The following is a 16,052-nucleotide window of genomic DNA, read 5'->3' as shown; positions in this document are numbered from 1 at the left end:
TAAAGTTAACAGAAAATGTCAGACAGTATTGAGCAACAAATATTCACCAAGAGCTAAGCTCAGCATCTACTATTATATAACATACTTTTTAAAAAATAAAGTATATTACTATAGGCAAGGGAGGCATGGAAAATACTTTGTCACTCAATTTAAATTCTGCATATATTGAAAGATAAGTCTATTGCAAACTCCTATTTTCTCTGCTTTGAACATAGTGTTTATTTCCCATTCCAATTATAGCTGCTGGCCCTCTCCTGGTACCATTCACCCTCAACTTCACCATCACCAACCTGCAGTATGGGGAGGACATGGGTCACCCTGGCTCCAGGAAGTTCAACACCACAGAGAGGGTCCTGCAGGGTCTGGTGAGAGCCCCACCCATTTTACTCCTGCCCCACCCCAGATACATCATCCATGCCAGGGCTATGGAAGAAGATCGTATGCATCTCACCCTTGCCCACAAAAGATGCAAGCCCTGCTCACTGAGGCCAGCCCTGCCCACTGGTGCCTGCTCCACCCACCTGACTTCTGCCCCACACACATGCACCTTAGCCCTCCTACTCACTTTCCTCTCCCTCCTCCACAGCTTGGTCCCATATTCAAGAACACCAGTGTCGGCCCTCTGTACTCTGGCTGCAGACTGACCTCTCTTAGGTGAGACCTTAGAAGATCCAGCCTGGCTGCCCCAATTGTTCCCACTCCAATAGACTTTGCACTGCTTCCTTGTTGCACCTCCTAGGGATATCATCACCAAAAGGGGAATTCAGGAGTCACTGGCTTCAGGACCAATGTGTTTCCCGATAGTAACACTCCCACACCTCACCTCAACAGGGAGAATCTGCATGGTCCATCATCACGATTGAGCCTCTATCCTGATCATCCCTCTGAATTCCCTGCCCCTCCCTTTCAGTTAGGTGTTAAATTCTGTCCCCAGAATTTCTCTCAAGACAATCATGCCCCATCCAAGTGCTTTCATCCCTGTTTCCAGCTCTTCACTGGTCTCAAGTCTGGGCTCTCCTGTCCTCATGCTATGAGAATGCAGGTTTCACCTTGCACTTTTATAAGCATGGTTGTATCCATGACTCTGCTCACAGTCCCAAGCAAGCCAGAAGTCCATGCACTCAGAGAATCTAAGTGTAGCTTCTCATCTCTTTCCCAGGTTTCTCATTTCCTCTGGTTCCTTACTGTCTTTCCATCAGCAGTCTCAAGACACAACCTAGGTAATCTTTTCATAGTCATTCTCCCCACCTACCTTCCCCAGGTCCAAGAAGGATGGAGCAGCCACTGGAGTGGATGCCATCTGCATCCGCCATCTTGACCCCAAAGGCCCTGGACTCAACAGAGAGCAGCTGTACTGGGAGCTGAGCCAACTGACCAATGGCATCAAAGAGCTGGGCCCTTACACCCTGGACAGTAACAGTCTCTATGTTAATGGTGAGCAGCTGTGATGTGGTTGGAGTCTTTTCCTTCTAGAGTCTGGGTAGAATCTAATCTCTGGCTTGAAGTCACACTCCCTGCCTGGCCATTGAATATTCTGTCATGTGCTGTACATGGGATGACTAAGTTCTGGACTTCACAGTTTCTTCATTATTGTGAACTGTGTTCCCTCAGGGCTTTCTTCCCTGTTGTGAGGATGCTGGTAGGAATTCTTTAATGGCCCCAGTCCCATGAAACTCATTGTCCCATGAAACACATTTAGTTGCATCAGGATTGCCATGACCCTTATTGTGTCCCTCACATCTCCTTAACACTTACCAAGTCTCCTCCCTCCTTCTCTATGCAGGTTTCACCCATCAGATCTCTGTGCCCACCACCAGCAGTGAGTATTCAACTCATGTCCACATGCCCCTGATCCTACATTAAGTGGAGCAGGAGCTGGCCCCTCCTCTTAAATCCATAAGTCTTCCTCTTGAGCAAAGGAGCTGGGAAGGCAGAAGTTATTGAAGCTCCCCTCCACCCCAGCTCCAAAGACAGGCCCAGCTCATGCCCACATGCAGCAGACCTCATAATAGTCTACCTTCTTGCCATTTCTGCCATGAGATTATTTTCTGCTTTCACTAATGAGGACTTTTTCTCAGCTCCTGGGACCTCCACAGTGGACCTTGGAACCTCAGGGACTCCATCCTCCCTCCCAAGCCCCACAAGTAGGTACTAGTCAATGGCATCTCCCTTAGATTATGCCTGATGAGTGTGAACATCTGTGCCATTTTCACTCAAATGAAAATGGAAAATCATAGTAAATCTAGTGATACTGAGTGAACCAAAAAAATTTATTAGCCACTTACAGTGTACCAGACCTTAGAGATACAAGGAAAACAAAACCAATAAAAGCACCTCTGCCCTCAGTGAGCTTGTGTTCATGTGATGATGATGGTGGCGGTGGTTATGATAGTAATAATGACATGTTGAGTGTGATGATGATTGATGATGATCGTGATGCTGTTGATGATGATGGTGGTGATGTTACTGGCAATGATGATGATGGACATAAGGATGTTGTCAGTGATGGTTGTGAAGGTTATGATGGTAATGATGATGTATGGAGTGTGATGATGATGATGATGGTGCTGTTTATGATGGTGAAAATGATAGCAGCAATCATGATGGCCAGCCATCACAAATATAACAGATAACATCAGACAATATTGAGCACTGAATATGCATGATTAGCTATGCTCAGCATCTAACTACTATTATATAACATACTTTCATAAAAATAAATTGTATTATTGTAGGCAAGGGAGACATGGTAAATATTTTGTCTCTCAATTTAAATTTTGCACATGTTTAAAGATAAGTCTATTCTAAACCCCTATTTCTTGACTTTAAACATAGTGTTTATTTTCAATTCCCACTACAGCTGCTGGCCCTCTCCTGGTGCCGTTCACCCTCAACTTCACCATCACCAACCTGAAGTATGAGGAGGACATGCATCGCCCTGGCTCCAGGAAGTTCAACACCACGGAGAGGGTCCTGCAGAGTCTGGTTAGTGCCCTTCCCTCCTCACTCTGCCCAGCCCCAGATATCCAGTCCCTTCTACATCATCCATGTCAGGGTGATGAAAGAAGATAGCAACAACTTCCCCCCTTCCCCCCAAAAGACATAAGCCCCACCCACAGAGACCAGCCCTGCTCATTGGTGCCTGCTCCACCCACCTCACATCTGCCCCTACGCACACACACCTTAGCCCCACTACTCACCTCCCTCTCCCTCCTCTACAGCTTGGTCCTATGTTCAAGAACACCAGTGTTGGCCTTCTGTACTCTGGCTGCAGACTGACCTTGCTCAGGTGAGACTTTAGAAGAGCCAGCCTGGGTGCCCAACTTGTTCCCACTCTAAAAGACTTTGCACTGCTTCCTTGCTGCACTTCCTAGGTATATCCTCACCAAAAGGGGAATTCAGGAGTCATCGGCTTGAGAACCAGTTGTTTCCTGATAGTAACACCCCCATGCCCCACCTCAACATGCAAAATCTTCATGGTTCATCATCAGGATTGAGACACTACCCTGATCACCCATCTGAATTCCCTCCTTTCCCTGCCCCTCCCTTTCATTTAGGTGTTAAATTCTGTCCCCAGGATTTCTCTCAAGATAACCATGCCTCATCCATATACATTCACCAGCCTTTCAAGCTCATCACTAGTCTGAAGTCTGTGTTCTCCTGTTCCCATGCCATGAGAATGCAGGTTTCACCTTGCACTTTTATAAAAATTATTTTATCTATGACTCTGCTTGCAGTCCCAACCAAGACAGTGGTCTGTGTACTCAGATAATCTAAGTGTGGCTTCTCACCTCTTTCCCAGGTTTCTCATTTCCTCTGGTTCCTTGATATGTTTCCCTCAGCAATCTCAAGACAAGTCCAAGGCAATCTTTTCATTGTCATTTCCCCTCCTACCTTCCCCAGGTCCGAGAAGGATGGAGCAGCCACTGGAGTGGATGCCATCTGCACCCACCATCTTGACCCCAAAAGACCTGGAGTGGACAGGGAGCAGCTGTACTCGGAGCTGAGCCAGCTGACCAATGGCATCAAAGACCTGGGCCCCTACACCCTGGACAGGAACAGTCTGTATGTCAATGGTGAGCAGCTGTGATATGGTGGGAGTCTTTTCCTCCCGGCTGTGCAACCTCTAATCTCTGGCTTTGGGGCACACTCCCTGCCTGGCCATTGAAAATTCTGTCACGTGCTCTACATGGGATGACTAAGTTCTGGACTTCATTGTTTCTTCGTTATCATGAGAGGCATTCCCTCTGGGCACTCTTCCCTGTTGTGAGGATGCTGATAGGAAATCTTTATTGACCCCTGTCCCATGAAACTCATTTAATTCCACCAGGGTAGTCCTGAACTCTATTGCATCTCCCACATCTCCTTAACCCTTACCCAGTCTCCTCCCTCCTTCTCTATGCAGGTTTCACCCATCGGACCTCTGTGCCCACCACCAGCAGTGAGTATTCAACTCATGTCCAGATGCCCCTGATCCTACATCAAGTGGAGCAAGAGCTGGTCCCTCCTCTTAAACCCATAAGTCCTCCTCTTGAGCAAATGAGCTGGGAAGGCAGAAGTTACTCAAGCTCCCCTCTGCCCCAACTCCAAAGACAGACCCAGCTCAAGCCCACATGCAGCAGACCTCATAATAGTCTATCTTCTTGCCATTTCTGCCATGAGAGTGCTTTCTGCTTTCACTGATGAGGACTTTTTCTCAGCTCCTGGGACCTCTACAGTGGACCTTGGGTCAGGGACTCCATCCTCCCTCCCCAGCCCCACAAGTAAGTACCAGCCAATGGTATCTGTATTAGATCATGCCTGATGAATGCAAACATCTGTGCCATTTTCGGTCAAATGAAAATGGAAAATCATAATAAATCTAGTGATACTGAGTGAACCAAAAAAATGTATTGGCCACCTACAGTGTACCAGACCCTAGGGATATAGCATGGAAAACAGAACCAATAAAAACATCTCTGCCCTCAGTGAGCTTGTGTTCATGTGATGATATGATGGTGGTGGTGGTGGTGGTAATAGTAATAACGACATATTGAGTGTGATGATAATTTATGATTATGGTGTTGCTGTTGATGATGGTGGTGGTGATGTTAATGACAATGATGATGATGGACATGAGGATGTTGTCAGTGATGGTTGTGAAGGTTATGATGGTAATGATGTGTTGAGTGTGATGATGATGATGATGATGATGGTGGTGGTGCTGTTTATGATGGTGAACATGGTACTGATGATGTTGATGATGGTAGTGGTGACGCTGATGACAATAACAATGATGGTGATGAGGATGATGCCAGTGATGGTCATGTGGTTACTATGATAATGATGATATGTTGAGTGTGGTGATGATTATGTTTGTGGTGGTCATGATGGGGATTATCATGGTGATGATGATAATAATGATGGTGATGGTGACAATGATAGCAACAATGATTATGGCCATAATAAAGATAACTGATAACATCAGACAATATTGAGCACTGAATATGCACAACTAGCTATGCTCAGCATCTAACTACTATTATATAATATATTTTTATAAAAACAAATTGTATTATTATAGGCAAGGGAGATGTAAATATTTTTCTCTCAATTTAAATTTTGCATATGTTTAAAGATAAGTCTATTCCGCCGGGCGCTGTGGCTCATGCCTGTAATCCCAGCACTTTGGGAGGCCGAGGCAGGAGGATCAAGAGGTCAGGAGATCGAGACCATCCTGGCTAAAACAGTGAAACCCCATCTCTACTAAAAATACAAAAAATTAGCCAGGTGTGGTGGTGGGCGCCTGTAATCCCAGCTACTCGGGAGGCTGAGGCAGGAGAATGGTGTGAACCCGGGAGGTGGAGCTTGCAGTGAGCCGAGATTGTGTCACTACACTCCAGCCTGGGCAACAGGGCAAGACTCCGTCTCAAAAAAAAAAAAAAAAAAAAAAAAAAGATAAGTCTATTCCAAGCCCCTATTTTCTCTACTTTGAACATAGTGTTTATTTTCAATTCCCACTACAGCTGCTGGCCCTCTCCTGGTGCCGTTCACCCTCAACTTCACCATCACCAACCTGAAGTACGAGGAGGACATGCATCGCCCTGGCTCCAGGAAGTTCAACACCACGGAGAGGGTCCTGCAGAGTCTGGTTAGTGCCCTTCCCTCCTCACTCTGCCAGCCCCGATATCCAGTCCCTTCTACATCATAGATGCCAAGGTGATGAAAGAAGATGGCACCAACCTCACCCCTGCCCCTGAGAGATGCAAGCCCTGCCCACAGAGACCAGCCCTGCTCATTGGTGCCTACTCCACCCACCTCGTATCTGCCCCTAACACACACACACCTTAGCCCTCCTACTCACCTCTCTCTCCCTCCTCCACAGCTTGGTCCCATGTTCAAGAACACCAGTGTCGGCCCTCTGTACTCTGGCTGCAGACTGACTTTGCTCAGGTGAGACTTTAGAAGAGCCAGCCTGGATGCCACAATTGTTCTCACTCCAAAAGACTTTGCACTGTCTCCTTGCTGCACTTCCTAGGGATATCCTCACCAATAAGGGAATTCAGGAGTCCCTGGCTTGAGAACCAGTTGTTTCCTGATAGTAACACTGCCATCCCCCACCTCAACAGGCAGAATTTTCATGATCCATCATCAGGATTGAGGCACTACCCTGATCACTCCTCTGAATTCCCTCCTTTGCCTGCCCCTCCCTTTCATTTAGTGTTAAATTCTGTCCCCAGGACTGCTCTTAAGACAATCATACCTCATCCACATACATCCATCCCCCTTTCAAGCTCTTCACTAGTCTGAAGTCTGGGTTCTCCTGTCCCCATGCCATGAGAATGCAGGTTTCACCATGCACTTTTATAAAAATTATTATATCCATGACTCTGCTTGCAGTCCCAACCAAGATAGTGGTCTATGTACTCAGATAATCTAAGTGCGGATTCTCACCTCTTTCCCAGGTTTCTCATTTCCTCTGGTTCCTTGATACGTTTCCCTCAGCAATCTCAAGAGAAGTCCTAGGTAATCTTTTCATTGTCATTTCCCCTCCTACCTTCCCCAGGTCCGAGAAGGATGGAGCAGCCACTGGAGTGGATGCCATCTGCACCCACCATCTTGACCCCAAAAGACCTGGAGTGGAGAGGGAGCAGCTATACTGGGAGCTGAACCAGCTGACCAATGGCATCAAAGTCCTGGGCCCCTACACCCTGGACAGAAACAGTCTCTATGTCAATGGTGAGGAGCTGTAATATGGTAGGAATCTCTTCCTCCTTGCTGGGCAACCTCTAGTCTCTGGCTTGGGGGCACACTCCCTGCCTGCCCATTGAAAATTTTGTCATGTGCTCTACATGGGGTGACTAAGTTCTGGACTTCATGGTTTCTTCATCATCATGAACTGCATTCCGTCAGGGCACTCTTCCCTTTTGTGAGGATGCTGATAGGACATCTTAATGGCCCCTGTCCCTTGAAACTCATTTAATTGCACCAGGGTAGCCCTGAACCCTATTGCATCTCCCACATCTCCTTAACCCTTACCCAGTCTCCTCCCTCCTTCTCTATGCAGGTTTCACCCATCGGACCCCTGTGCCCACCACCAGCAGTGAGTATTCAACTCATGTCCAGATGCCCCTGATCCTACATTAAGTGGAGCAGGAGCTGGCCCCTCCTCTTAAGCCCATAAGACCTCCTCTTGAGCAAAGGAGCTGGGAAGGCAGAAGTTACTCAATCTCCCCTCTGCCCCAGCTCCAAAGACAGACCTAGCTCAAGCCCACATGCAGCAGACCTTATATTAGTCTACCCTCTTGCCATTTCTGCCATGAGCCTGCTTTCTGCTTTCACTGATGAGGACTTTTTTCAGCTCCTGGGACCTCCACAGTGGACCTTGGGACCTCAGGGACTCCATCCTCCCTCCCCAGCCCTACATGTAAGTACCAGTCAATGACATGTCTATTAGATCATGTCTGATTAATGTGAACATCTGTGCCATTTTCACTCAAATGAAGATGGAAAATCATAGTAAATCTAGTGATACTAAGTGAACCAAAAAAAATGTGTTGGCCACCTACAGTGTATAAGACCCTAGGGATACAACAAGGAAAATAAAACCAATAAAAACATCTCTGCCCTCCGTGAGCTTGTGTTCATGTGATGATGATGGTGGTGGTGGTAGTTATGATAGTAATAATGACATGTTGGGTGGGATGATGTTGATGATGGGGTTGCTATTGATGATGGTGATGGTGATATTACTGATGATGATAGTGATGGACTTGAGGATGTTGTCCGTGATGGTTGTGAAGGTTATGATGATAATGATGTTGTGTTAAGTGTGATGATGATGATAATTGTGGTGATGCTGTTTATGATGTTGACCATGGTACTGATGATATTGATGTTGGTCATGGTTATGTTGAGGACAATGACAATGATGGTGATGAGGATGATGCCAGTGATGGTTGTGGGGTTATGATGATAATGATGATGTGTTGAGTGTGGTGATGATAATGTTTGTGGTGGCCATGATGGGGATTATTATGCCAGTGATGATGATAATAATGATAGTGATGGTGACAATGATAGCAACAATGATTATAGCCATAATAAAGATAATAGATAACATCAGACAATATTGAGCACTGAATATGCACCAGGAGCAGTGCTCAGCAACTAAATACTGTTATAGAATATATTTTTGTAAAAATAAATTGTATTGTTATAGGCAAGGGAAGCATCGTAAATATTTTGTCACTCAATTTAAATTCTGCATATGTTTAAAGATAAGTCTATTGCAAACTCCTGTTTTCTCTACTTTGAACATAGTGTTTGTTTCCCACCTCCACTACAGCTGCTGGCCCTCTCCTGGTGCCGTTCACCCTCAACTTCACCATCACCAACCTGCAGTACGAGGAGGACATGCATCACCCAGGCTCCAGGAAGTTCAACACCACGGAGAGGGTCCTGCAGAGTCTGGTTAGTGCCCCACTCTCCTCACTCTGCCCCACTCCAGACAGTCAGTACCTCCTACATCATCCATGCCAGGCGATGGAAGAAGATCACACCCACCTCACCCTTGCCCCAAGAGATGCAAGCCGTGCCCATTGAAGCCAGCCCTACTCACTGATGCCTGCTCTGCCCACCTGACTTCTGCCCTACACACCTACACATGAAACTTAGCCCTCCTACTCATCTCCTTCTCCCTCCTCCACAGCTTGGTCCCATGTTCAAGAACACCAGTGTTGGCCTTCTTTACTCTGGCTGCAGACTGACCTTGCTCAGGTGAGACCTTAGAAGATCAAGCCTGGCTGCCCCACTTGTTCTCACTCCAGTAGACTTTGCACTGCTTCCTTGCTGCACTTCCTAGGGATATCCTCACCAAAGGTGGAATTCAGGAGTCACTGGCTTCATGACCAATGTGTTTTCTGATAGTAACACTCCCACACCCCACCTCAACAGGGAGAATCTGCATGGCCCATCATCAGGATTGAGCCTCTACCCTGATCATCCCTCTGAATTCCCTCATGTCCCTGCACCTCCCTTTCCTTTAGGTCTTAAATTCTGTCCCCAGGATTTCTCTCAAGATGATCGTGCCCCATCTACAGGCTTTCATCCCCATTTCCAGCTCTTCATTGGTCTCAAGTCTGGCGTCTCTGTCCCCATGCCATGAGAATGCAGGTTTTAACTTGTACTTTTTTATTTTATTTTATTTTATTATTTCATTGTTGAAACATAGTCTCACTGCACACCAGGCTGGTCTCAGCTCACTGCAACCTCCGCCTTCCATGTTCAAGTGATTCTCCTGCCTCAGCCTCCCAAGTAGCTGGGATTACAGGCACCCGCCACTACACCCAGCTAATTTTTGTATTTTCCATAAAGACAGGGTTTCACCATGTTGACCAGGCTAGTCTTGAACTCCTGACCTCAAGTGATCTGCCCACCTTGGCCTCCCAAAGTGCTGGGATTACAGACATGAGGCACTGTGCCAAGCCACTTTGCACTTTTGTAAAAATTCCTGTATCCATTACTCTGCTTGCAGTTCAAAGCAAGCCAGTAGTCAGTGCACTGAGAGAATCTAAGTGTGATTTCTCACCTCTTTCCCGGGTTTCTCATTTCCTCTGGTTCCTTGCTGTCCTTCCCTCAGCAATCTCAAAACCCTTCCTAGTTAATCTTTTGATTGCATTCCTACCACCTACCTTCCCCAGGCCTGAGAAGAATGGGGCAGCCACTGGAATGGATGCCATCTGCACCCACCATCTTGACCCCAAAAGCCCTGGACTCAACAGAGAGCAGCTGTACTGGGAGCTGAGCCAGCTGACCCATGGCATCAAAGAGCTGGGTCCCTACACCCTGGACAGGAACAGTCTCTATGTCAATGGTGAGCAGATGTGATGTGGTTGGAGTCTCTTCCTCCCTGCTGGGCAGACTCTAATCTCTGGCTTGGGGGCACACTCTCTGCCTGGCCATTGAAAATTCTGTTATATGCTCTACATGGGATGACTAAGTTCTGGACTTCATGGTTTCTTCATCATCGTGAACTGCATTCCCTCAGGGCATTCTTCTCTGTTGTGAGGATGCTGATAGGAAATCGTTAGTGGTCCCTGTCCCATGGCACCAGGATAGCCATGATCCCTATTGCATCCCCCACTTCTCCTTAATCCTTACACAATTTCCTCCCTCCTTCTCTACGCAGGTTTCACCCATCGGAGCTCTGTGGCCCCCACCAGCAGTGAGTATTCAATTCATGTCTGCATGCCCCTGATCCTACACCAAGCAAAGCAGGAGCTGCCCCTCCTCATAAACCCATAAGTCCTCCTCATAAGCAAAGGAGATGGGAAGGCTGAAGTTATTGAAGCTCCCCTCTGCTCCAGCTCCAAAGACAGACCCAGCCCAAGCCCACATGCAGCAGACCTCATAATAGTCCCCTGTCTTGCCATTTCTGCCATGAGAGTGCTTTCTGCTTTCACTGATGAGGACTTTTCCTCAGCTCCTGGGACCTCCACAGTGGACCTTGGGACCTCAGGGACTCCATCCTCCCTCCCCAGCTCCACAAGTAAGTATCAGTCAATGACATCTCTATTACAGCATGCCTGATGAGTGTGAACATCTCTGCCATTTTCACTCAAATAAAGATGGAAAATTATAGTAAATCTGGTAATAGTGAATGAACCAAAAATATTTGTTGGCCACCCAGTGTGTACCAGACCCAGCAAGGAAAACCAAATCAATAAAAACATCTCTGCCCTCAGTGAGCTTTTTTATTCATGCCTGATGATGATAGTGGTGGTGGTGCTAGTTGTTGATGACAATGATGATGATGATGATCATGATGGTAATGCTGTTGATGATGGTGCTAGTGGTGCTGTTGTTGTTGTTGATGATGATGATGATAGTGATGCTGTTGATGATAATGGTGTTGATGTTGCCGACCATGATGATGATGGACATGAGGATGATGTCAGTGATGGTTATGATGTTAGTGATGATGATGGTAGTGGTGGTGGTGCTGTTCATGATGATGATGATGAAACTAGTGATGTTGATGACAATTACAATGATGGTGATGAGGATGATGCCAAAGATGGTCATGGGGTTATAATGATAATAGTGATGTGTTGAGTGTGGTGATGATGATGTTTGTGGTGGTCGTGGTGGGGATTATTATGGTGGTGGTGATAATAATAACGATTGTGATTGTGACAATGAAAGCAATGATGATGATGACAATAATAAAGATAACAGGTAACATCAGACAATATTGAGCACTGAATATGAACCAAGAGCTATGCTCATCATCTAACTACTATTTTATATAATATCCTTTAAAAAATAAATTCTGTCATTGAAGGCAAGGGAGGCATGGTAAATATTTATTTAGTCACTCAATTTAAATACTGCCTATATTTAAAGATGAGTATATTGCAAACTCCTATTTTCTCTCCTTTGAACATAGTGTTTATTTCCCCCTCCCACTACAGTAGCTGTTCCTCTCCTGGTGCCATTCACCCTCAACTTCACCATCACCAATCTGCAGTATGGGGAGGACATGCATCACCCTGGCTCCAGGAAGTTCAACACCACAGAGAGGGTCCTGCAGGGTCTGGTTAGTGCCCCGCCCTCCTCACTCTGCCCTGACCCAGATACTCAGTGCCTCCTACAACATCCAAGCCAGGGTAATGGGAGAAGAATGTACCCACTTCGTCGTTGCCCCCAGAGATGCAAGACTCACCCACTGAGGCCAGCCATGCCCACTGAAGCTAGCCTCACCCACTAGGCCCTGCCTCACTCACCTTATTTCTGCACCCACACACAGGGACCTTAGCCCTCCTACTCACCTCTCTGTCCCTCTTCCACAGCTTGGTCCCTTGTTCAAGAACTCCAGTGTCGGCCCTCTGTACTCTGGCTGCAGACTAATCTCTCTCAGGTGAGGCTAGAATAGCCAGCCTAGCTGTCCCAATTATTGTCACTCCAAAAGACTTTGCACTGCTTCCTTGCCGCACTTCCTAGGGATATCCTCACCAAAGGTGGGATTCAGGAGTCACTGGCTTCAGGACCAGTGTGTCTCCTGATAGTAACACCCCCACACCCCACCTCAACAGAGAGAATCTGCATTGTCCATCATCAGGATTAAGCCCCTACCCTGGTCATCACTCTGAATTCCCTCCTTCCCTGCCCCTCCCTTTCATTTAGGTATCAAATTCTGTCCCCAGGATTTCTCTCAAGACAATCATGCCTCAGCCACGTGCTTTCATCCTCATTTCCAGCTCTTCGCTGGCCTCAAGTCTGGGCTCTCGTGTCCCCATGCCATGAGAATGCAGGATTCACCTTGCACCTTTTTTTTTTTTTTTTTTTTGAGACAGAGTTTCACTCTTGTTGCCCAGGCTGGAGTGCAATCACACAATCTCGGCTCACTGCAACCTCTGCCTCCCAGGTTCAAGCGATTCTCCTGCCTCAGCCTCCCGAGTAGCTGGGATTACAGGCATGGGCCACCACACCGGGCTAATTTTGTATTTTTAGTAGAGACAGGGTTTCTCCATGTTGGTTAGGCTGGTCTTGAACTCCTGACCTCAGGTGATCCACCTGCCTCGGCCTCCCAAAGTGCTGGGATTACAGGTGTGAGCCACTGTGCCCAGCCTCACCTTGCACTTTTATCAAAACTGTTATATTCATGACTCTGCTCACAGTCGCTAACAAGCCGGTAGTCTGTGCACTCAGAGAATCTAAGTGTGGCTTCTCATCTCTTTCCCAGGTTTTTCATTTCCTCTGGTCCCTTGCCATCCTTCTCTCAGCAATCTCAAGACCCGTCCTAGGTAATCTTTTCATTGTCATTCTCCCCACCTACCTTCCCCAGGTCTGAGAAGGATGGGGCAGCCACTGGAGTGGATGCCATCTGCACCCACCACCTTAACCCTCAAAGACCTGGACTGGACAGGGAGCAGCTGTACTGGGAGCTGAGCCAGATGACCAATGGCATCAAAGAGCTGGGCCCCTACACCCTGGACTGGAACAGTCTCTATGTCAATGGTGAGTGGCTGTGATGTAATTGAAGTCTCTTCCTTCTTACTGAGCAGCCTCTAATCTTTAACTAGAGGTCACACTTCCTGCCTGGCAATTGAAAATTCCGTCATGTGTTTTACATGGGATGACTAAGGTCTGGACTTCATAGTTTCTTTATCACCGTGGACTGTGTTCCCTCAGGGCATTCTTTGCTGATATGAGGATGCTGATAGGAAATCTTCAAATGCCCCGTACCGTGAAATTCATTCCTTTGCACCAGGGTAGCCTTGACCCCTATTTGGTTGCCAGTGTCTCCTTAACCCTTACACAATTTCCTCCCTTCTTCTCTATGCAGGTTTCACCCATCGGAGCTCTGGGCCCACCACCAGCAGTGAGTATTCAACTCATGTCCACATGCCTCTGATTCTACACCAAGTGGAACAGGAGCTACCCCTCCTCATAAACCCATAGGTCCTCTTCTTCAGCAAAGGAGATAGGAGGGCAGCAGTTACTCAAGCTCTGCTCTGCCCCAGCTCCAAAGACTGACCCATCTCTAGCCACACAGGCAGCAGACCCCATAGTCTCCCCCCTTGCCATTTCTGTCATGAGAGTGCTTCCTGCTTTCACTGATGAGGACTTTTTCTCAGCTCCTTGGACTTCCACAGTGGACCTTGGAACCTCAAGGACTCCATCCCCCATCCCCAGTGCCACAAGTAAGTACCAGTCAATGGGATCTCTGTTAGAGCATGCCTGATGTAAACATCTGTGCCATTTTCATTCAAATAAAGATAGAAAATCATAGTAAGTCTAGTGATAGTGAATGAACCAAAAAAATTAATTGGCCACCTACAGTGTACCAGACCCTAGGGATACAGCAAGGAAAATAAAACCAGTAAAAACATCTCTGCCCTCAGTGAGCTTCTGTTTGTGATGATGATGAAGATGATGATGATGGTGGTGGTGGTGGTTATGATATTAATCATGATATGTTGAGTGGGATGATGATGATGGTGGTGGTGCTGTTTATGATGATTATGATGATGATGATGATAGTGATGCTACTGATGATAATGGTGGTGGTGGTGCTGACCATGATGATGATGGACATGAGGATGTCAGTGACAGTTATGATGTTTGTGATGATGTATTGAGGGTGATGCTGATGATGGTGATGGTGGTTCTGTTTATTTATTTTTATTGTTTATTTTTTGGGGTGCTGTTTATGATGGTGATGATGAGACTGGTGATGTTGATGAAAGTGACAATGATGGTGATGAGGATGACACCAATGATGGTCATGGGGTTATGATGATAATGATGTGTTGAGTGTGGTGATGATGATGTTTGTGGTGGTCATGCTTGGGATTATCATGGTGGTGGTGATGATAATAATGGTGATGGTGACAATGATAGCAACAATGATGATGGCAATAAAAAAGATAACAGATAACATCAGACAATATTAAGCTCTGAATATGCACCAAGAGCTACGCTCAGCATCTAACTACTATCATAAAACATCCTTTAAAAAATAAATTTTTTTTTTAAGTCAATTATTTAATTTTTTTTCTTTTCTTTTATTATTATTATTATTATTATTATTATTATTATACTTTAGGTTTTATGGTACATGTGCGCAATGTGCAGGTAAGTTACATATGTATACATGTGCCATGCTGGTGTTTTTAAAAGACGGGTGCGGTGGATCACGTCTATAATCTCAGCACTTTGGGAGGCCAAGGTGGGTAGATCACGAGGTCAAGAGATCAAGACTATCCTGGCCAACATGGCGAAACCCCATCTCTACTAAAAATACAAAAATTAGCCGGGTGTGGTGGTGCACGCCTGTAGTCCCAGCTACTTGGGAGGCTGAGGTAGGAGAATTGTTTGAACCCAGGAGGTGGAGATTGCAGCGAGCCGAGATCACGCCACTGCACTCTAGCCTGGTGACAGAGCGAGACTCCATCTCAAAAAATAAATAAATAAATAAATAAATTCTGTCATTATAGGGAAGGGATGCACGGTAAATATTTATTTAGTCATTCAATTTAAATGTTGCACATGTTTAAAGATAAGTCTGTTGCAAACTCCTATTTTCTCCACTTTGAACATAGTGTTTATTTCCCCCTCCCACTACAGCTGCTGGCCCTCTCCTGGTGCCATTCACCCTCAACTTCACCATCACCAACCTGCAGTATGAGGAGGACATGCATCGCCCTGGATCTAGGAAGTTCAACACCACAGAGAGAGTCCTGCAGGGTCTGGTTAGTACCCTGCCCTCTTCACTCTTCCCCGCCCCAGATACCGAGCCCCTCGTACAATATTCATGCCAGGGCAATGGAAGAATATCGCACCCACCTTGCCCTCATCCCCAGAGATGCAAGCCTCACCCACTGAGGCCAGCCATGCCCACTGGTGCCTGCCCCACCCACCTCACTTTTGTCCCCACACAGGGACCTTAGCCCTCCTACTCACCTCTCTCTCCCTCCCCCACAGCTTAGTCCCATATTCAAGAACTCCAGTGTTGGCCTTCTGTACTCTGGCTGCAGACTGACCTCTCTCAGGTGAGGCTAGAATAG

At 46.6% G+C, this 16,052-nt stretch overlaps 1 protein-coding gene across 1 annotated transcript in view; it reads left to right on the top strand.

Annotated features, from left to right (window-relative positions):
• MUC16 (mucin 16, cell surface associated) overlaps positions 1-16,052 on the top strand; it is a 91,447-nt gene that overhangs the window by 19,903 nt on the left and 55,492 nt on the right. The window contains exons 11-36 of the mRNA XM_063719903.1: positions 241-365; positions 587-654; positions 1,262-1,434; positions 1,784-1,819; positions 2,079-2,144; positions 2,861-2,985; positions 3,222-3,289; positions 3,904-4,076; positions 4,406-4,441; positions 4,701-4,763; positions 6,006-6,130; positions 6,365-6,432; positions 7,046-7,218; positions 7,547-7,582; positions 8,828-8,952; positions 9,191-9,258; positions 10,182-10,354; positions 10,670-10,705; positions 10,964-11,029; positions 11,955-12,079; positions 12,333-12,400; positions 13,328-13,500; positions 13,829-13,864; positions 14,121-14,186; positions 15,613-15,737; positions 15,970-16,037. Of these exons, the coding sequence (XP_063575973.1) occupies positions 241-365; positions 587-654; positions 1,262-1,434; positions 1,784-1,819; positions 2,079-2,144; positions 2,861-2,985; positions 3,222-3,289; positions 3,904-4,076; positions 4,406-4,441; positions 4,701-4,763; positions 6,006-6,130; positions 6,365-6,432; positions 7,046-7,218; positions 7,547-7,582; positions 8,828-8,952; positions 9,191-9,258; positions 10,182-10,354; positions 10,670-10,705; positions 10,964-11,029; positions 11,955-12,079; positions 12,333-12,400; positions 13,328-13,500; positions 13,829-13,864; positions 14,121-14,186; positions 15,613-15,737; positions 15,970-16,037 (2,464 nt within the window). The remainder of the gene's footprint in view (positions 1-240; positions 366-586; positions 655-1,261; positions 1,435-1,783; positions 1,820-2,078; positions 2,145-2,860; positions 2,986-3,221; positions 3,290-3,903; positions 4,077-4,405; positions 4,442-4,700; positions 4,764-6,005; positions 6,131-6,364; positions 6,433-7,045; positions 7,219-7,546; positions 7,583-8,827; positions 8,953-9,190; positions 9,259-10,181; positions 10,355-10,669; positions 10,706-10,963; positions 11,030-11,954; positions 12,080-12,332; positions 12,401-13,327; positions 13,501-13,828; positions 13,865-14,120; positions 14,187-15,612; positions 15,738-15,969; positions 16,038-16,052) is intronic.

Source organism: Pongo abelii, chromosome 20 (assembly GCF_028885655.2).
Source record: "Pongo abelii isolate AG06213 chromosome 20, NHGRI_mPonAbe1-v2.0_pri, whole genome shotgun sequence".
NCBI lineage: Eukaryota > Metazoa > Chordata > Mammalia > Primates > Hominidae > Pongo > Pongo abelii.
This window is presented reverse-complemented; position numbering and strand designations above follow the sequence as displayed.